General features: G+C 36.6%; 1 protein-coding gene across 1 annotated transcript in view; it reads left to right on the top strand.

The window, feature by feature from the left end:
- DPYD (dihydropyrimidine dehydrogenase) overlaps nucleotides 1-22,527 on the top strand; it is a 335,518-nt gene that overhangs the window by 88,197 nt on the left and 224,794 nt on the right. The window contains exons 4-5 of the mRNA XM_066325254.1: nucleotides 3,151-3,238; nucleotides 15,599-15,760. Coding sequence (XP_066181351.1) covers nucleotides 3,151-3,238; nucleotides 15,599-15,760 — 250 coding nt within the window. The remainder of the gene's footprint in view (nucleotides 1-3,150; nucleotides 3,239-15,598; nucleotides 15,761-22,527) is intronic.

The raw sequence follows: 22,527 nt of genomic DNA, 5'->3' as shown, positions 1-22,527 counted from the left end.
ATTCCATGAACAATGGGAGAAAAATTCATTGTATAGGATGTTTTCTGATAGTTGGTAGGATTTTTCCCTTATTTTTACTAGGAAATGCTGAGATAGGTATTCTCAGATTAGTACAGATCTGCATGTAGTCCAGAATGTTGGTTGGTTGTTTGGGTTTATTTTAGTAGTGAGTACACACCTTTTTATTTAATTTGCTGGGAGCTAAAGGGTGAATTAGAAATTTTTAATCTAAATTTCTAATTTGCTTACAATATTTTGAACCAATATCATAGTAATAAAATAACTTTGTAAAATGAAAGGTGGGATTTCTCAGGGTGGGAGGACAGTTGAATTAAAAAAAAAAAAGTATACTTAATGTTTCTCCATTGGGGTATATGCATGTGGAACTAAAGCTCATGGTAATTGTTGGTGTATTCCCTTAAGCAGGGTATTTTGGCTGTGATTTTTGAAAGGATCAGTCACTTGCGACAATTTATGTAATAACTTTCTGATGTGTGACTCTACTACTTTATTCTCTTTGCCTGATTCGAACGCGATAACTTTGCTCTTTTGTACAGTAAATGCACTCTGTAATATCTATGATGGTATGTCAAAGGATAATTTATTATCAGATAAAAAAAATAGGTCAACACTAATGTCACTTGGTGATCAACCCCCCAGGTTTAATAAAACACCTCACCAGCATGCATTCAGCACAGTGCTTGATGTTTTATTAGGACTACAGTACCTTACAGTACCTAGCTATAGCAGGAGTGTAATTACTGAGCTGTCATGGTGATAAGTGGGATTAATGGCAGCCTGGTGCACTTTAGTCTGCAGAGTGCCTGGAAGATGGTATTATTATAAGAGAAAGTCTGGACTGGCATATTCATGGCACCCTCCCCTCCTCCCCAAAGCTCACATTCAAGTTTGCATTACCTGCCCCTCCCAGTAGCTGACATTTTCAACAGCTGTTATTTGTGAAGCAGCTCAAAAATCAAAAGAGAATTTGGTAAAGATGCTTGCTAGTCTGAACGAGTAATCTGCACGCAGCTTATCCTGCCAGGTGCCGTGCAGTTATGACATGAGATTGTTCTATATATAATTCACAGAATGTATTTGATGTTCACTGTGCTTCTTCTGATTTTGAATACAAGACAGTATTTTAAAGAAAATCACACTGAAGAAAGCAAAGAGTAAAAAGTCATAATGAAATCGATGTCTTTTTTAATTGCGTGATTTTTGAGTTCTGTTATTTCCTTACTGCCTACACAGGCAAACTGCTCATCTGAGCCCTCGTACTGGTGTTATTTTTCCTAGCGTATCTCCCTTTTTTGCTTGCATCTAGTACTAGAACTTTGCTTTCTCTCAAATAAGGGAAATTCTTGTCTGCTTAGAATGCTAACAGCATCCTTGTGACTCAGTGCTCTGGCCACAACCTTTTGAAGTCCCCCTGTCCCACTTTTCCTTGTTAAGGCCTTTTTAACATGTGCCTGTCACAGGTAGTGCTGGGCAGTGTTATGTTCAGCAGTGTTATAAACCTGCCTAAGATGTTTTTCTGATGTCCCACCTAGCTGAACTAGTAACCCAGTGTGGTGTTGAACCCAGGTTTGGCTTCTGCAGGTTTCCCATCTTTTGCAGCCTGTGAGACCTGTTTACTTTAAGTATATCCTCTGGGGCCTTTTTTCTGTGACTAGTCTTGTGAGAACATCCAAACAGCCACTACCACATGTGCCTTCAAATTTTGCTGGCTCCGTATCGTCTGCAGTACCCAGCTAGATGATAATGAGTAAGATGAAAGGCTAATTAATCCTTTACTTAACTAGCTTTCCTTTCTCTGGTATTCCACCTTTAACTGAAAAAACGACAACAAAAAACCAAACAAAAAAACAACAACAAAAAAAAATGTGTGCAATTGACAAAGTTAGAAAAGTGTTTTGCTGCAGATATTCCAGTCATTTATTTCCTTTTAAAGTGCTCTTCATTTCTTTGCATATAGTCCACTAGCCTCTTGTAGTATTTCTATGCTTTAAAATGCTCTGTCCCAGCCAGTTCCACAATGTTGTTACCTAGCACTTAATAACAATAATTAAGGTAGAGTTGTGGAACTTGTGTAAGTATCTGGGCTCAAATAATATGTAAAAAACAAATTTTATTTCATTTACCATAGATTGTTAAACTCACAATTTGCATTAATTCTAAATGTTACTAAAGCAGTATCAAAAGAGCATCTGGGATAACCTAACAAATTCCGAGACAAGTTGTGAGACATTTGACCTACAATAATCATTGTTCTATAAAACCAAAGCTGTGTACCAATAACTTTGTACCTAATAAAGAACCATTTTACTCCTTCAGCTGACTTCTATCTTTTTTTTAGGTTTGCTAAATGCAAATTGTGTAGACTGTCCTGAAGACTTAATCCTTAGATGGGACTGGTGCAAGCAACCAGATCATTGCACCCCGATGTATGACTATGCAGAAACAAAAAATCAATCTTTATTACTTAGGCTGTTTTGTCACCTTATTACTTAGTTAGGTTTTGTCATTAGAAATGACAGGAAGAAGGTCTTAGGGATATTGGTTGGGAGTATGTATAAGACTACTGAATTGTTTTCAGAAGTCAGAGACTTACCACAGGAAATTCATAGAGAAATAACTTGAAAATTCATCAGCTAATCTTATTCTTCAGACATACAGTAAATGTAATTCCTTCCTTTGTGGAAATACTCTTGCTTTTGTATGTCTGATTATCCAACATTCAGCATAATGAGCCTTCCAGAACTTAGATAATAAATTTAGGTTCAGAGCACATATTTTTTCAAATAGAAAAATGAACTGGTCAGAAGTTTAACAATCATGGATTCCAGGGCAAAAATTACCTCTATGCAATTTGAGGTTTTCCTAATGCTTCAAAAGGTTTCTGTGTGCTTGTAAATGATAACCTCTGCCTTCCGATGTAAAGCGCAGTCAGCAAAACATAACTAATCTGTGTTGATGACAGTCAATAATGATCATGTAGTGCTTTGAGGTTTTAAATAGAAATTCTATGAGAGTGTTGTGCGTTATTGCTTTGAGACTTATCTTTTAGCATGCTAACTTGAAAACCTTATGCTATTGGCAGCACTTGTATTCCATGTCTCCTTGACACATTTTCTTTTCTTCCTGTAGATGCTTAAAGTGTGCAGATGCCCCCTGTCAGAAGAGTTGCCCAACTAATCTGGACATCAAGTCATTCATCACAAGTATTGCAAACAAGGTAAAGTCGGGCTTGCAGTTGTACATGGCAGGAGATAACAGCAGTTACTCACAATTTCATGGGTGAGATTGCATTTCAAGGCTTATCTTTGCAAAGTCTTCAAAACAAAGTGTTTAGAACAGACATTTTGAAGTTTGAGTCAGCTAATTTTGATTTTTTTGTGCCAATGCAGATAGTGTATAGTGCAGATCTATTTCTTCATGTCACTTTTTTATAAAGTTTTTGGTTTTGATGGTTTTCAAATAAAATGGTATTCAAAAACCTGAGCATTATAATATCATTATTTAATCTTTCCGCTACCTGAGATGTTACAGTTGCAAACCTCTCATTTAAGGTATGGGAGGGGGTTGGTGGTTTTCTATTTTTTTTGGAAATTATTATAATTTAAAATTCCTATAGGCAGAAATTTGGTATAAAGATGATAATCTCAAGGAATATTATCTTGTCCTTTATAGTAAGAGGCTCTGTTTAATGCAAGTGTAGTCACTCACTGGGACTGTCTATAACATACTACAGAAATAAACGGGCCCCCCTCTTTGGAGGTACTGTACCTTTTCTTAACAGGCTACTATACAATGATCATAATGGAATCTTAAAAACATTGTTCTGAATTGTGGTTTACTAATTACTTTTAATGTTCAGAAGTAGAAATAAATAAAGGTTACTGCAAAGTTGATGTGACAGGAATTATTAGGCCATCTGAGGTAGCCTAGAGATGACTGGATACTGGTTGCCCCATACCTCTTAAAGCTTACTTCCCATTTGTGGAATGATCAGCTGCCTTGTGACTTATATCTGTATAAGCCAAACTAGACCATAATCTACTGAGGATGCTATAAAGATTATCTGTCTGCTTTTTATGCTCTAACATTTCTCACTGTTACATGCAGTTGAAAGGGCCAATACAAATAATGCCGAACGGACTGGGCAACAGCAGTACTTCCATGTGCAGGTGAACAGTCAAATTGATTTTACTGGACTGTGTGGTATGGAAAAGACACCAGTAAATGCTGTACCTTAACAAAAAAAATTAGATTAAGAGGAGACATTAAAATGTGTGTATCAATTATCATGTAACTACATGTTACTGGGGTTTGCAGTAATTGGCATTATGCCCAGTATATGCATATAGACTGTTTTTATATATAATCTGTATCCTGTCACTGCTGCATTTATTTTCATGAATGTAGGCATCTGTTTGCAACCACAGTACAGTTTGTGGCATACTGCTGCTTCTTACCTCTTCAGACATTGTGAAGCAGGCAAACTGAGCAGAGAAAGGTACAAGGCAGTAATGAAACTGCTACTCTCTCTCTCATCTGCTTGTATCAGGAATGGTGTGGCCAGCAGGAGCAGGGAGGTCATTCCTCCCCTGTAGCTGGCACTGGTGAGGCCACACCTCGAGTGCTGTGTCCAGCTCTGGCCCCTCAGTTCAGGAAGGACGTTGAGACACTTGACTGTGTCCAGAGGAGGCAACGAGGTTGGTGAGGGGCTGGGAACACAAACCCTGTGAGCAATGACTGAGGGAGCTGGGGGTGTTTAACCTGGAGAAAAGGAGACTCAGAGGTGACCTTATCACTCTCTGCAACTCCCTGAAAGGTGGCTGAGGTCAGGTGGAGTTGGTCTCTTTCTCCAGGCAGCAAATGACAGAATGAAAGGACACAATCTTAAGCCACACCAAGGGAAATATAAGTTAGATATTAGAAAAAAGTTTTTTTACAGAAAGGGTGATAACCTACTGGAATGGTCTGCCCAGGGAGGTGGTGGAGTCACCATCCCTGGATGTGTTTATTAAAAGACTGGATGTGACTCTCTGTGCCATGGTTTAGTTGAGATGTTAGAGTGTGTGTTGGACTCAGTGGTCTCGAAGATCTGTTGCAACCTAATCATTCTGCTATCATTGTGATGCAGTTTGTTTAGGAGACCTAAAGCAAATTTTATGGAAATATTTTACTAGGATGGTCTTTTCTTATGGAGGATTCATTGTGCTACTGCTTTGGGTAGAATAGGGTAATGTGTTGCTGAGGAAAGGAAAGGGACCTAGTTACCAAAACATAAAGCTGTGAATAAGCAACCAAGGAAGATGGATTGAAGCCTGCATCAGAGGATGTCAGAAAATCAGCATCAGCATCCTGGTACAGTAAATTTGGTGGGTTGCTTAGACTCTGACAGCCTCCAAAATATGATGTCCCCTTGTAATTTGATGGAAAGGGTAAGTTGTTTTAAAGGCAGATTAATTTTGAATTCTGTGTTTATATTATGGAGCAGAGACAATAAAGGTGGGGAGACTGCAGAGCTTTGAGGGTTGTGTTTTGGCAATGGAATAATATTAGTAAACTGCCTTGAAGGTTTGAAGTAGAGTCTTTGCCTTGATGAAGCCAATGAATACATGTTTACTGATTCTTATAGTGCCAGATTAAACCTGTCAGATGGTCAGTGAGATAGATCAACCCTGTAGAATCTGGGTTGTTTGATGATGACTTTTGAATCCTCCTGGGCGCTGCAGATGTGTGGTAAGACACTGGCTTTGCCCTGAGCAGGTGACCTGATCACTTGGTGTTTTATCAGAAAACCCTGCTATAGAAAAGAATTGCAGCTTACTACAATTCTCTCAGTTGATATAACTTTTTTTTTTTGAGGAGAACCCAAAGTATCTTAGATTATTGAAATGAAGGGTGTAGTTTTGGACCCTATCCCTACCTATCAATATCTACTGTATCTACTCTGAAACTTATGATAAAAGGTATAACACAGCTTTGGTAACTGCTTTTACCTCATGTTTGGATCAGGTTGTTGTGTAGGCACCAGGAACTTCACACACAGGAAGTTTTGGAAAGTTGGATATTTGGTTTCTGCAGTTCAAGTTGTTAGGATGGAAAATTGCATGCCTAAATGAGCGCTGCTGTTTGAAATTTCAAGTGTGAGTTTACATACAGTCTAATGTATGTTCTTCTTTCTCTTCTTGTGCAAGCACGATTGTGGAACAATTCTCTGCAACAGTTCTAATGCTGACTTTAAACAGCCAGAAAACCAAACCAAAGAAACCAACCTCCCAAAATTAGAAGTCAGTAAAATGTGCAAGGGGGGGAATATGCTTAGCAAGTAGCTGAATTCATGGGCCAAAAAACAAGGCTAGAAAGTCCTGCATTCCCATGGCAGGGGGTTTGGAACCAGATGATCTTCAAGGACCCCTTCTAACCCAAACCATTCTATAATTCTGTATTTTTAGCCTCTGTGGCTCTGCCCCCTGTAATTCATGTCCCAAGCAACTTAAGGAAACTAACAGCGCATAGAAGGAACCCAGTCTTGATTTGATGGCTGCCGTCTGCTGGGTTCAATTTTCATTTTCATGTACTAGCTCCTGATGCTTTTGCTATAAAATATCTCTTATAACAAATTCTGTTATTCAGAAAATAACAGGAAGTTCTTCTGGTTTACTTTATTAATTGAATCTTTTTGTAGTTATAGGTATGTACTGCTGTTTTTACAATACTGCATTTTGAATCTTCTTGCTTTCTGTCAAAGATACAAGGTGAAAGTTGAGAGGGAGGTACCAAAAGTTGAAATTATTCACCTGAAGTCATGACCTGGCAGAATCTGTGTGAGGGCCCATTACCAGGCTGCTCCTCTGGTGTCCTCTGCTCTCTCTCATTCTGCTGCTGTGGTGGTACCTGCACCATATGCTTTTAGAGCAAGTAGAAGACAAGAATGGTATGCTTTTCAATACTAAAACATATAATTCTGATAGTTTTTAATGGAACCAGTAAGTAGTTTTTCTACTTTGTTATGCATTTTGCTAAACTTCTACTGAAATAATAAGTTAGATAATACAATTCAGCAGTCTGAATATTCAGCTTGATGAAAATTGTTCTATTATTGTTGCTGACCTTCTTGCTTAAGATGATCAAGGATATTTTGCATGTTATTGAAAATTGTTTTAAATATGATACTTTTTTTTGGTTTTCATCTTATAAATAAACTTCCATTTTTAATCCAAAAGTTTATAATTAGAAGAAGCAAATAGGTGAAACATAGAACATACAGGTGTTTGAGGTCAATAGATTCACAGAATTGGGGTACATTTTCTAGACTTACTGAAGTCTGTGTCCTCTTTCTTAATCTCTCATCACCCACTTCAGAAACTTGCTTCATCTGATTATGCTTCTACTTGTTGAGAGAAGATTGTGTTCAATAATTTCCCCGTCCTTATCCTTGTGTAAGCAGTACTGCATGTAGGTATTTATTTAAACATGATTCATTATTAATATGGACTATTTAGAAAGAAGTAAACTGAAAATGAATTACTTTGTCAGGTATTAAAAAAACTCTACTGTATGTGGTTTGTTCTGTTGGGAAATGGCTACAGCAATCATAAAGGGTCAGGGATTCTTGTTCTCTTAAGCCTGAGGCTTTTTAGATATTTACAGGCCATGTACAATGTAGCTGTTCTGGCTGTTCTGCCATTAGACCTGAGCTCTGGAGTAGAAGAGGGACAAGGGAGGAAGGTTGTTCCTGGGTTGAGAGGGTAATTGAATTGCCAGACTCAATGAGCCTTGAGCCTCTTTGAAAGAAAGGATGTCACTTATGCTGTATTGTGTTAGCTGCTGTGACTCAGTAGAGTTTAGGCCACAACTTCCATTCTCTTTTTCCATACAAACTGGATTACAAGTCCACTTTATAAAGGTACAATCTATTCCATTGTGTCTTCCCAGTTTGTGTTTCTTGGTTCATAAAGACTGCTTGCAATTCTGTTTCTCAGAGATCAGACTTCAAATTCACCAGGCACACGTTGCTATTTTTGTTTCTAAACATCAGAAGATGGCAAACAAGTATTCTGACTTTCAGCCGTCTTCTTTAAATACCACCACATTGCAAAACCTGTATTCCTTTATAATGATCAAATGCTTTCTTAGTTGTTTATTTCTTTAAAAAGAAAAAAACCCGCTAAAAAAAGTTCAAATGTTCAGCTGCTGCAGGAGAAAGTTTGCCTCCCACCCCTGAAGTAGCACCAGGAATGATTTTTAGGATTGTATGTCCTCCTTTCCTTTTGTTGATATGTCAAAGCAAGAAGGAATTTGAAAAATGGACCTTTAGCACTTGTCCTTTAGGACTGGCACAAACAAATGTTTTACAGCAGCAGAAAGTTCTACAATTTCCTGGAAGCATCTCTCAGCCTGAACACTTGTAGGGTGTGCAGCTTTTCTCCTGTTCATCAGAACTGTGCCAGAGAAGCAGCCCTTTAGAAGGCAGCAGCTCCTCACATGCTTTACCTTTGAACTGCTCAGTGAGAGAGTCTTGGAGCTTTTTATTATCAGACGCCTTTATGGTTTGAGTAGTAGCATTGAAAAACAACTGTTGGTGCATGCAGGGGTATCAACTTCTGTTACACAGCACAGGCATAAGGAGTGAATGACTCAGCCTTTATAGTCTCAGTCTGTAATGAAGAACTGGGGGTACAGAAGTATCTTTTGTGTTATTTGTACTTCTAGAATTCACTTTGTCACTGTAGCCCTCTGTGACATTTTTATTTCACGCCATGCATTATTACAATGATTCCCGACATCAACTCTACAGTTTTTTCTGTCTTCAGAAAGACCATCTTCTCCCATATTTCTTAATAATAAAGAAGCAGGTTTGCACTGTCACGTCAACTCTTTTTAACAGACTATATGGATGCCAGCATTAAAAAAAGAACAACAACAGAAGAGCCCAGTGTCCCCCCAACAATCCCCAAACCAAATAAAACCCCCATATTGGAAAACAAAGTCTGAAACAACCCAATCCCCAAAATCAGCAAAGCCATTCTGTGTTCTGGATAAAAGGTAAAAGGTTGTCCCTGGGCTGTGCAGAGCACTGAGAGGGAAATGGAGGAGGGAGAAATTAAAGTCAGGAACAGTACAGTGAAACTTGTGGAATATGGAGGTAAGTTTTAGGATTTCATAGGAATCTTTATTTTTAAATGAAACCAATGAAAATTTGTGTGGGATTTTCAAGAGTGAAATTCTGCTTTTTCAAATGAGAAATCAGAGAAGGAGCAAACTAGAAGATAGATATGAATACCAAGGGATAAGGGTGAATCTGAAGTTTGGGAGATTGAGGGAGTAAAGGAAAATGTGTTTGTGGTAATACACTAGAAATAAGAAAAATGAAGAGTGTGTGGAGAGAGGAAAACAACATACAAAAAGTTATGGAATTGCTAAGAGAAAATAAATGAAGAGAAGATTGCCACAGAGAAAGGGTGTTGAGAGACATTGGACTATGACAGGTGAGAAAAACAGAATGATGGGTTTTTTCCTGTGCCAGAGGAACTCTGACTAAATTACTAAAAGACATCTATATGCCATTGCAAAGACTGTAGAAAATGACGACTTACAGTTCATATGTAAAATACTGTAGGTGGGGTACTGCTAATACAATGAAGGATTGTGGAAGTCAGAAAGCTGCTCGGTGACTGGTAATAATTAGATACAGATATTCATCACAATTAATCTTTAAGTACTACTTTGAGGCCCTGGGTTTTTCAAAAGTGCTGTTTTATTCAGCTTTCTCTGTAAATTGTAGTATATTTCAGGTCACTGAATAAAATAGTAAGGGAAAGAAAAGCATTTAAAAGAAAGATTAGGAATGATGTTAAATTGATGCACATGAAGCAGTGACTTTTCTTGAGATGTCTGTTTGTACTTAGTGTAATGGAATGGCTGACAGCTGGTTTCAGTTGCCGTAGTGTAATTATGTAGAATAGACTTTTGCGATGACACTATGTCAATTAAGGAATCTCTCACATTCTAGACTACAAAGGACAAAATGACAGTACAAGATATTTCTTCCGTTCTTTTTCATAAAAAGATAGTGACACTGTGTGAAATTACAGTCCTGTTATGATGACACAAGTCAAATGATGTGAAAGATTTCTGGATTGATTAAAAATCATCAGCATTATAATATAGAATATGTATGATTTGATAAGTTGCTGTTATGTTTTGTTCATTCTTCTTTGGAAGATATTTGGGGGGGCTGACAGACTGAGGGCGTTTCTTGTTATATTTGAACTGGTGTGTGTCAATGTGAAAAATGCTCCTTATATAACAACGTACTTTAAATAGTGACTCTTCGGTCTGTGGAAATATTTTATTCAAATACATCTTGAGTAAATTTTAAAGCCATTGCAGAACATGAACTAGAATAGGAGATGGTGATATTTTTCCATGTATTTTGCTGTGTCTCCCTTTTTAATAAATCCAGATAAAAAAATGACTTCTTTCTTCTTTCCTTTTAAAGTATTTATTTTGTCTCCAAATTCTGATAAAGTCAGTGTATTCATTTTTATTACATAAAGCATAATAATGTGTATTCTTCACTATTTTGGAGAAAACTGCAATATCAAAACACCCTGATGCATAATGAATTTATTTAAAAAGCTCTTGAATTGAATTGAAAGAAAGGATGCTATAAGCATTTCCTGATAGTAAAGGCAATTTCTTTTGGTCTCTCAGTATTGATCCTATGTGTTTTAATAGGTTTTTTAAAGTAAAAAACAGTCTAATTTGCATGCAAATTATATAATGCTTCCAAATGATACATGTGGAGATCCTCCTCTGCCTGTTTTCCTCTGATTATTGATATCTGTTTAAGGCTTGTTTTTGTTCCCTGTGTTAGCAATGTAGTATTTATTGACATTTTGATGTAGGAAACCACAAAACATCTTATCCAGTTAGATTAATTCATTTCTCTGGAAGTGCACAGGAAAAAAAGATTCTATGAACAAAGGCAGGAGCAGACATTTATGTCATTAAAAAATTCAGAAACATTCTAGTTTTAGACTTGCTTCCTCTGTGACGTCTGTAAGAAACTGACCAACTGAGTCATCTTATTATTTAAACATCTACAAAAATTACTCCAAACTGTTAAGTTAGCTTGCATTATTCCATGCACTGAAGTAAATGATTCTTTCTCATGTACAACATATGCGTAGTTACCAGCCTTCCAGGTCTGCATCTCTGCATGTCTATTTTATATGCAGCCTAGTACATGCTAGTTTTCTGAAAGGATCAATATTTTTTTTTATGTGAATATTCTATGAATATTATACTTTTAATGTCACTGATAAATATAATGATCATTATAACACATTTTCAGCTTAAAAAGGATAAAGCAGCATAAACGTGTGTTTATATAAGTAGACATTTAAGATACTATACATATACTACAAACTCTCATTTATTGCTGTACTACAACGCTTTGTAGCTTTGTAACACAGTTTGTAAAATACCACTCAGTGTAACTTACTAGACTTAGTGAATTTTTCTGCCAGTTTTTGTCAAGTATTGTAAAACATTTTTCTGATTGTTTGGTATGTTACATAATTGCACAATAAAGATAGGATAGGTGATTAAATAGAATAGAAAGACAAAAAGATGAAGCAGCTCGAGTTAGGCACGTGTAGTCCTGCCCAGAGCCCAGCATCCACACTGCACTGTGCCCTGGCAGGCACGAGGTTTGTAGGTGGACTTACTCTCAAGCTACTGCACAGTTGTGGTAGCAGCACATGGCAAAATCCTTTCACTAGGGATGAGCAGGAACAGTGGCAATAGGAACAGTGAAGGTAGAAGAGGAGAATATGGGAACTGCAGCTCTTCTGAGAGAGTGTTGTAAGTTTACTTATAGTAAAATTAGCGCAGACTAATTATTTTTTGACAGACCAGGAAACCAAGTCCACTCTGAACCTGTGCTTCCATCTCATCTCTAGAGGTGCCCGTGTTAGCACAGCTGGAACACGCTAGTGAAGCAGTGCAGAGGCCTTGCCCTGCTGTTCTCAAACGTGACTATCATTTAATTTATCATTAAAATTATTTTAGGTGCTGAGACTAGGATATATATACCAATTGTTACAATTTATTTAAGGTCTTAATATTTAGCATGGCAACATGTACTGTATAGTTTTTGATACTCTTATTTGAAGAGATGCAATTCCTTTTTTGTCAGGTGCTGCCATTTGTGATGGAGGGTCACACTTGCAGCTGCTGTTAGGAGCACAAAAGGACGGGGCAGGCAACAGGAGGTCAAGCAGGAAACCTTCCTCTTTATTTTTCTGACTCCATAACATATACCATTTTACAGACAGGCCAAGATTGGCTGTAGGTAGCCACCTCTTTGATCTCGTTGGTGAACATCACCATCAATCATCTTTCTCCTCCCAGAGGAGAAGAATTTAAACAATTCTAAAAATATACATAGTTTACTTGAAGCTGCATGAGAACAAAATGCAAACAGTGAAAAGCAGGCAAACTTGAGGCAACAACCACCCGTAGTGGCAGCTGCAGGAACTCATGATCATGACAGCAATATCTCAAAACTTCCCAAATCAGGTCTCTACCTTCATATTCTCCACCACGTTTCTCCCAGAGTAAAAGTTTAGCTTTGAGTTTGACTTCAGTCTTCAGTTCCAGCTTCCATTTCACCAAACTCTGGTATAGTGTTCTGAGACAGATTTCCTTTGATGTCTGCTAAACAAACTGTGGTCTTGGTCCTGTACCTGTCCTGACCCTGGGCCTTTCTTTCTGAAGTCACTTGTGCTTTAGCATACCCTGTCTTTCTGTAGCATAGCTGTGCTCAAAGTTTGGTTTGAGCTTGCAAAAGAAGTAGGATGTACCAACTGTGTTGATGTTGCTTGTATTGGCATAGCTCAAGTGTGGGAATATATATATGAAAGAAAATTAATTTTAAAAGAGGAATATTTAACAGCTTAGCTTTCTAGGCATAATAACTACGTCTGTATATAGATTTTAATTGCAAAGCTGAAAAATGTAGAAAATCCTTAATGAAGTTACTTAAAAAGAAATGCGCTTTGTTTCCATTGAACCAGAGTTGAAGATAATGAATGTAATGATCCTCGACAACATAGGAAGGAAGACTTTAAGTCTAATATGTGTGAAATGTAAAAAACAACAAAAGTTCATTGAAAATCATTTTGTCTTTGAGTTAGTGAGAAAAATCACCTGTACTAATTTGTAATTATTCCTTTAGAGTAGAAGAAAGGAATGGCTAGATGTAATTGCCTGAGGAAGAGGCATCTAGTGCCACTTAAGGTGCTGCAGGGTATTGAGGCTGGTATCATTGGTGCTTCAGAAAGATGTGGGTCTCCTCTATTGACTGTCACCTCTGCTGTTTGCAAATTTGTGTCAGTGACATCTCCAATGTAACTGGAGCTTGGTAATTTGCTGCCAAATTGAGCTTGCAGTGTCTTTACAGGTTTTTTTAAGCATTCCTAATAATATCTGATATCAAAGCAGTATAATTAATCTGGAAGAGCAAAACTGTTTGCTAATATGTACAATTTCAGTTTAACTAATAGTCCTTTACATTGGAATAAATGAGAATTCCAGATAATAAAATGTCTTACTAGTCACCACAGGGGAAATGGCTTAAGGTTCTTCAGAACAGTTGTATAAACGGGTTGCCTGTTCAGCCAGGATTAGAATTGCAGTGGCATTTAATAGTGTCTAAGAAAATCCCATTAAAGTACACCTAGGCAGCATTTGTGTTTCCAGGTGATGGACAGAGGCTTGTGGTGTGCAGTAGACCAGCAGGTGTATTCCAGGATTCTAGTTACATTTGCAAATATGTTTCTTGAATGTTGGCATTTCCTTGGTAATCTCTGTTTGTGTCCAAATGATCTGGTTTAACTTTAGAGAATTGCATGCTCAGTCTAATAATATGCCTGTAGTGAATATGAACCTCCCAAACCAAATTCTTGTTACCCATTTTTGGTTAAATTTTCCAATCTTGACACTACTCTTTTTATTCCTAAGTGGATTCTTACTGTATGTGACAAAGTACTTGCTTTAAATAAACACTTCTGTGTTCATTAACCTACTTGACAGAAAGCTGCAGGCATAGCATGGGGTCTGCTATGGCCAAGTACTTCACCGTGCTTGAGCATCTTCTCTCTGTTCTGGGTCAGCTATCCTGGGACAGGACAGGACAGGTGAAGGTACTTGTTATAAAAGCCAGTTTCTTACTGGTGATGATTATTGAAGACTGGAATATGGAAGAAGTGGTGGAAGAGGAAGGAGGCATACTGTTTTTCAGCCTCTCAGTTACTTTAGTATGAAGAAAGCTCAAATGAGATCCCTGCATTAATTTCTCACTAAAGAAACTTTTGTGGAACATCAGCCATGTGCTAGTTCTAAGGGGTACTCTTGTCTTCTGGTCTTAAAAGGTAGCTCTGAAGTTAACCCATCTTCATTGACTTCCCTTGGTGGGACTTTTAGAGGGGGTGGGAAAAGTGGTTAAATGAAGGAAGAACTACACTGTACTATTAACTACACTTCTACACTGACAATACACAATAAAATACACTATGTAAAAAGTTGCTTTCATTACAGTATGATATCATTAATGTAGGTGCAGAACTGCTGTCCATAGTTCTCTCCCTTTAAATGATGCTTCAGGTCACTCCTGGCATCTCCTCTGATTCTTCCTCTTAAGACAATTATCCAGCTGAAAAAAACATCAGAAGTTGTTTTCTCATGGCCTTAGACACTGGGAACTTGCTAAAGTCCATTCCTTGGAGTTTTATTATGGAAAGAATTCTTGCTAGTTCTCATGTATCTGGTGACTGTTCCTTTTCTGAAGAAATCCACTGACTATTAAGAATCTTTGAAGTTGTGAATGGTGGGTAACATCTTTAATCAGTTCCCTAGTTTGTGATTTAAGAAAACAGGAGAATAAGTGTTTGCCCTGATCAGTATGTGTTGAGGAAAAAAAGAATTCAGTAGTGCAATATCTGCAGGTGGCTACATGGAAAGTCTCATCATGTGTAGGGGAAAATTGGCACTACTGCTCTGTTGTGAAGGACAGGAATATCCACAGAGATGGTGTGCACATATGTGTAAAATAAGCTTTTCATTCCTGTGTTGTAAAGAACTGGTAATCTAAGTGGCACTTTCTGGTCATACCTGTAACAAGGGTTGCAACTCGACTACTGCCTACTCGACAATTGACCTAGAAATGGAGAGAATATTTTCAAGTGCAAAATGCAGCAATTGTAGTTTTCAAAGGTAGATTTGTTAAGCTACTAGAAATCCTACAACCGCTTCTGACTGAACATGCTTTTAACCATTTTGCAAGCTAAAAAGCAGAAGTTTACCTTTGAATAATCCACAGTTTTTGCTGACTTTCTTCTCAGTGTCTTTGATGGAATTTTGCATAACGTGTTATTACATTAAGTACTGCCTGTGTTATTTAACATAGATATTTATATATTATTCTACTACAAAATTCTCTCTTGAAGATTTGAATTTTTGCTTCGTTGATGTGTGACTCGTTTTTATTTCTTCTTTCTTTCTCTTTTTCCCTCAGAACTACTATGGAGCTGCCAAAATGATTCTTTCTGACAATCCACTTGGCCTGACATGTGGAATGGTGTGTCCAACATCAGATCTCTGTGTTGGTGGCTGCAATTTGTATGCCACTGAAGAAGGACCAATTAATATTGGTGGATTGCAGCAGTTTGCTACTGAGGTAGGGAGGACTTGAAAATGTCTTAAATTCTTTGTATGTGATTGAGTATTGCCTGTGGTTGCCTTTGTTAATGAATTTTTTTTAAGAAATTGATACTAATAAAATTAAAGCGTAGAAAGCTAGGATAATTATCCTTTTTCTTACAGCACACTCAAATGCTTAGAAAGGCTTTCATAATGCAGTAAATCACAGGAACATAAGGAACATTATTTGAGAACAAGATGATTCTTTAGACACACTGGTAGTTGAGACAATTTGTTTTATAATGAAATACTTATCTCAGGTGAAATTGTGGATGTTACTCAAATAGGCTGCATAGGGGAAAAGATCAAGTGCAGATGTATCTGTAAGTGCATATTAAGGAGATGTAGAACTGTTCTGGGCATAGGGTAGATTCTGTAGCAGAATTAATGTGTATTTATACTCGCTTTGAGACAAAGGATAAGTTTCAGATGATTTTTTCTTTTTATTGTCCTGTTTTACCAAAACAAAGTAAAAACATAGTTTGAGGTTGACCTAAAATATATGACCATGTGTATTTATTTATATAGGTACAGATTCACAGCATATAGATGTAAATTTACTAGTTCATAAAGGCAGGTGCATGTTTTGGCTACTGAAGCAAAGAAGTGTTACCTGCTGCTTCATGTTAGAAATTCTCTGCATAGGGCTTTTGTTGAACTTCTTGTGCATTTCTTGAGATTATGTAGTTTCAGTGCTGGAATTTCCATCTGAAGAAAGACAAATGCAACTATTCATTTGTTAATTTCTTTTGAGGGCATGGAGAATTTTTACCTCACTCAAGGTCTCAGATGGTACCTCATCTGATCTATCTGAAGTAACATTGAGTAAAAATGTGTTGAGATTGCACGTTTCTATACAGTCCTTAATTAATGTGCATGTCCCTATTCTGTATCATGAAGCATTTGGCTGATCTTACTTACAAACATACAATGGAGTCCAAGTCAACTTTGCAAAACCTGGGAAAAAAGCAACTTTGTAGGACAGACCAAAATAGGAATGCAAATCAATCTGGAAGTAACAGATGATGTCCATAAGACCAGTATTTTCCTCAGGTTTCATGGTTAGATTTCACACCCTCTTCTCAATGGCTGTAGGTCATGATTTGATGAGCAAATATTGCTACCTGCTGCTGCTGTTCTCCTTTTATCTGTTTCTATCCCTCCTTTCTTCTCTCCAGGAGACTTGTAAATCTTCTGGAGCTGCTGATAAAATTTTCTGCCAGCTGTTGCTGAATCTTCTCTCCTCTCTGTCATTTAAGTAGTTATCTACTTCATTTTTCTTGAGATTTGAACACACAAGTGTAAGACTCCGAAGTTCTCATTTACAGGATGAGACTAGAGACACTGAACTGTGTTAGTTCTATGTGTATGTTGAATATGTTTCTTGTCTGGGCTTTATCAGACAAGAAACACTTTTACTAGCTTTTCTTCTAGTGGCCTTTATTCTGTATTTATAAAAAGCTAGTATTTGTTGCAAAGCAGAAGAATTTTCTTTTTCCTTAAACTCCCGACAAAACCAAAGATAAAAACCCCAAGCCAAGTGACCGAACAAAGAAGATTAAACAGTTGTCAAGTAGATCATAAATACTATGGTGAAATATTACTGTTTAGGAACCAAATGCAAGTAATATCTGTTATAATTTGATTTGTGTCTTCTTTTAGCCCTTATTCTATGATTAATAGGGAGAAATTATGGCTTGATAGATAATGCTAAATATCTGCCATTTTTCTTCAAAAATCTTTAGAAATCTATTAAAAAAAGCTCAGTGCTAGCATAATGATTGATATGAAAACTGCAGAGGATGAATAGTTTTCAATGTTTCAAGTTTGTTTAAAATTATGTTAGTTTCAGGAGCTCTAACAGAATAAAATTATTATATAGTCCTTTATGGCACTCTAACAAAAAGAAAAATTTAAAAAAATATTATCTTTAGTATTTTCATACAGTCTATATTTCTGTACCTCCAGTGTATAAAAAATATAAAAGATTGTAAAAAAATTTGTAAATAACCTTTAGGTTTACTGCTGTTTAATGTAGAATTTGTATGTATCGTAGCACTCTTAATTAGTAATAATAGGCAGTCAGTTTTGCAATTAGTACTTTTTTACTTTTCAGTTAAATTTTACTGTGCAAGTAGGGGTAGTTGAAAAAAAAATAGTATGAGTGCTTCCAAGTAACAATCATTATAAAAATATAGATTATAATATTGAAGAAAATTATATGGTACTGCTGTTCATACAAGAATTGGCCCAGATAGAGTGTTCACAGCTCTACCTGTACAAGTAACTTAGCAAATTATGTAATTTAGGCATGCAACATGTGTTAGTCTTAATGAGAGCTGCATGGTAATTCTCATGCATGGTGTAATATTTGTCCTAGTGGGGCTTATTTACTGAAAATGCATTGTGCATGAAGCCAGTTTTAGGCTTTTTTTTCCCTTGGAATTAGTCTGAGGATCATACACTTGATGCATTATGAGAGTGAACAATAATAAAAGGGCACAACTGCTAGCTGAGATAATAGATAAAATTGCAGTAAAGCAGGAATGTGGATTTAAAATGGAAAATATATGGGTATGACGTGTGCCCGTTTGTGCTTCTGAACAATGACTGATCATCTGTTCATACTGCAGATAAAGCTCCCTAATTGTAAAATATTTGTCTTGCATACGGTAGAACAGTAAAAAAAAAATGGCACCTTATGCCGCCTGCATTTTCCTTCTGCCCTTTCATGTAGTTTGGTAACTATGTTTGGTTCGTTCTCAAAGTGAATCGTAATCCAGCCTGAGAAAATGTGAATTTTGACAATTAAATGTTTAAGTGGAAAAAAGGAAATGTCCGTTTGTATTTGTGATGTAGAATGTGTACACTGGGATGCAGTTACCATGGTAACTGTTGCATCTAGAGAATAACATGGAGTTAATCTCACTATTATAAATGACAAGTGTCAAACTCAGGTTACACCTGCTACTGCACAGGTCAAAATTATATTAATATCTTTATCTGTCTCCTTTGCCCAAGTACTTCAGAATCAGGAAACATCCATTTCTATGTTTCTATGTTCCATAACTAAAAGGTTAAATTGTCCTTCTGTTTGTCCTTCTGAAATGTGTCCTTCTGTGTATATGTTGAATATACAAAATATATTTTGATAGTCTCTTATTGTGGGATTGGAAAAAGTTTTTTCACATTTTAACGCTGAGATTAAACTTTCAATCTATTTACTGTCTTATTAAATACATTTTCATACTCCAAAACTGATTTTAAGCAATCATGGAATAGAAGAATGGCTTGTGTTGGAAGAGAGCTTAAAGATCATCTGGTTCCAACTCTCCTGTCATGGGAAAGGACATCTTCCACTAGACCAGTTTGCTTGAAGACCCCTCCAACCTGGCCTTGAATCTGCCAGGGGTCATGAAATCATTAAGGTTGGAGGAGATCTCCAAGATCAAGTCCAACCTTTGACCAAACAACACCTTGTAAACTAAACCGTAGTTCTAAGTGCCACATTGATCAAAATTAATTATTTTATTTTAAATTGTTTAAAATTTGAGGTAAATTTCTGAATATCAGTTCTATTCTGTTTTAATGCTTTAAAATATTTTAGATGTTTAAATGTTTTTAAAATGTCGTGCTATTTCTCTGAGTCACCTGCTCCTCTTTGCAGAATGTCACAACTTTTCATCAAGACATGCTAATACAAGAGTAGTGCAGTGAAGAATTTTATTACAGGAGGCTAACAATACGTTTTTCCTTATCTTACATTCTAAAAAGTAGCTAAAATGAGTTGGCTAAAACTTTCCAGGAAGTTTAAACTAGAATCAGTTGCTCAACAATTGAAACCACTGTAGTCTGCTCAAGTGGGACATGTGGAACCTGAGTACAAACTCACATTTTGCATTACTTTTATATATTTTGAAATTATGCTCTCTGTTAAATGTTTTGGAGCATAAACCAACCCCTTTGCAGGGAAAGGATGCTTTATTTACAACAGAGAATACAACAAACTGTTAGATTTCATGCTGTAGAGAACCATGCTGTAGAGAGCACTGAGCAAGTGTACTCACACCTTTACACAATGAAGTGATGCAAATAGGAGAATTACATATAATATGTTAAAAATGTATGAATCAAGAGAGAATTTTTTTCAGTTGTTGGAACTTAGCAGAATAGATTGGCTGTTTTGGTTGGTCGAATTGGATCTCACTTGTGCGCTAAGTCTCCATGTTTTATAAGCTGGAATATCCTGTTGGAGGACCCTAATGGACACGAGGCATAAAAAGTGGACATAATCAATGTGGGTTTAATTTGAATAGGCCCTAGACAGTGAAGTAATGATAATTGTGTCATATTTGATAAAATGTTGAAGAATAAATGCCTAATGTTAATAATGTCTGTTATTAATCTATCTCATATCTTCTGACTGTGTGCGAGAGAGAGCCAGAAGCAAAGGCAGACATGAGGATGATGACTGAGGCTTTTTACTGAGAGACTTTGCTTTAAAATTCATCATTTGGTCTCATTTTCCTGAATGGGTCTTGGTTAAGAAGCCCTGCAAAACAAAGTAAAAAACTCCATCCAAACTCCAAACAGAAAGAAATCATGTTTTTAAAGGAAAAGTGGAAAGAAGGTAATAGTATTATATTTTACCTGCATCCTGAACATAGTGTGAAGGGATTAGAAGCAGAAAGGACAGTTGAATGTAGTGTGCCACTGAACACTTGCTTGCCAGTTACTCATTTCTGGCCACCAAAGGATTTATACATAGGAATTCAGTGATATTTAATTATGTGACTTACAGGACAGGGAAACTTCACCATGAGGTGAGTAAAAATCCTTTGAAATGCATTAAAGCAGTTTGCTATTTTCACACAGTTACCCTGCCAGCCTTAATATGCAAAACTGCCACTGAATTCCAGATGGCAAGATACTGCCACACAAGCTGGCTGTGCTGCATAAAGACAGTTTTACCCTGTTTGCAAATAGGCAGAATTAAAGTTGACCATTCAGCCTGAACTCCTAGGATTTTCTGCATGAATGCTTGGTTTCTGAAGCTTAACACTGCACTGCAGTAGTGTGGAACTTCAGTGTAACATTTATTTGATGGGTATGACTATTCAGTAATACATATAAAATAGTTATGTTAACAATAAAGTAAATCTAGTGGTAAATTTGTTAAGCATATGCATATTCAGAGTGTTCAATATAGACATAAAATATGCAAGTTATATAATTTTTGTTACTGAATAGCTTTCTTGAAACTACATGAGACTAATGAAAATTTTGTATAATTCAAGCAATTTCTTATGAATATAACAAAGCAGACATTTTAGAAATATCATTGCATTTTGATTATCGTAGTCTACTTTCACAGCACAATATGAGCTTTTCAGCCTGTGAAATCCATTAATAACCACATTAAACTTTCCCATATTGTATGAATTGTCAGGTTTAAATGATTCTTTCTTTAAAACAATTGTCTGTCTCTTGCTTCATGCAGTTTGTTAAACCACTGTGTCAATTTACAAAGACTGGGGGAGTTTGACACAGAAATTTTAGAGAGGGAAGGAACTAATCATTGGTTTACCTAGCATGAGTGCTCAAGTGCACATGAAGAAAATGAACATTGATTCAAAATATAAATGAAAAATTCTAATCATGAGTGGAATTGCCGAAGTTTAACTTGAAAACCCTTTGCTTCTTGAGTTCTAAGGAAAGTAGAATCTGTTGCTAAGCTTCTGAATAGTTTATATATGATATTTATTAAGGCAAATGACAGTCTATGTATTTTAGAGGTCTAGTTAGTATTTAGGGAACACAGCTCTGCATTGAAATAGGTGGGGAACAGTGTAGTCTCCTGGTAGTTTTTGAGAGTGATGGTGTTTGTGATATGAGTGAGAATCCCCATGCAATGCACTCTTGAATTCTTTTGTCTGCTACAGTTATATACTGCTTGGGTTAAACATTTTTACCCCTGATGCCTAAAGTAAAAAGAAGTACCTGTGCTCTTCCATGCTTCTAATGTTTAGTTGCTTCTAAGTCTGTAAGTCTATCCTTTTTCCTTTTGTAGATTATACAAGATAGAGGCTCAGTTCCTTTTCCTACAATTTGTGTAAGTGCAGAGGAGAGTGAAGTCTAGCTTGGGAATGCAGAATATTTCTGCCTTAACCTCTTATTTGTATACATGAGTAAAGAACTGATTTAATGCAAAGCTGAAAAACTGTGTGACATTACAACCAGGATAACAGCCCACCGTGTTGGGTTCTGTAGAAAAGCACAACAGTGGGCAGAGTATTTCTAATACTCTGAAGTATTTCTAATAGTCACGATGGATTGGTGCAGATCATCACCGTTATGCAGGTGAATGGATAATTGGGGCATAGGGAGAACAGTCGAACTTTCAGGTATATCTACAGTTTTTGGAAACTCAATTAAAAAGTGGACAACAAATTAAATAAGATAGATAAGAAACTGAAATAAAGTCCTATTATAATTATCTATGAGGAGGCATCTAAAGCATGGGTTGCCAATGAAAATATAGCACTGAAGACTAAGTGTGATTCCTAAAAGACATTTCAAAACCACCTAAAGTTTGTCACCTACCACCTCTAAAATTCAAGCTATAAGTGAGTTTTCCAGGATCATGCAGGTTGTCTTTTACTGAAGCAAAGGCCCTTTACTATAATCCTTTGCATTACTTGCAGAGGTATTTTTCTACTAGTAAGAATAATTTGTTTGCAGGGA

The sequence above is a fragment of the Sylvia atricapilla genome, chromosome 9 (genome assembly GCF_009819655.1).
Source record: "Sylvia atricapilla isolate bSylAtr1 chromosome 9, bSylAtr1.pri, whole genome shotgun sequence".
Taxonomy (NCBI): Eukaryota; Metazoa; Chordata; class Aves; order Passeriformes; family Sylviidae; genus Sylvia; species Sylvia atricapilla.
This window is presented reverse-complemented; position numbering and strand designations above follow the sequence as displayed.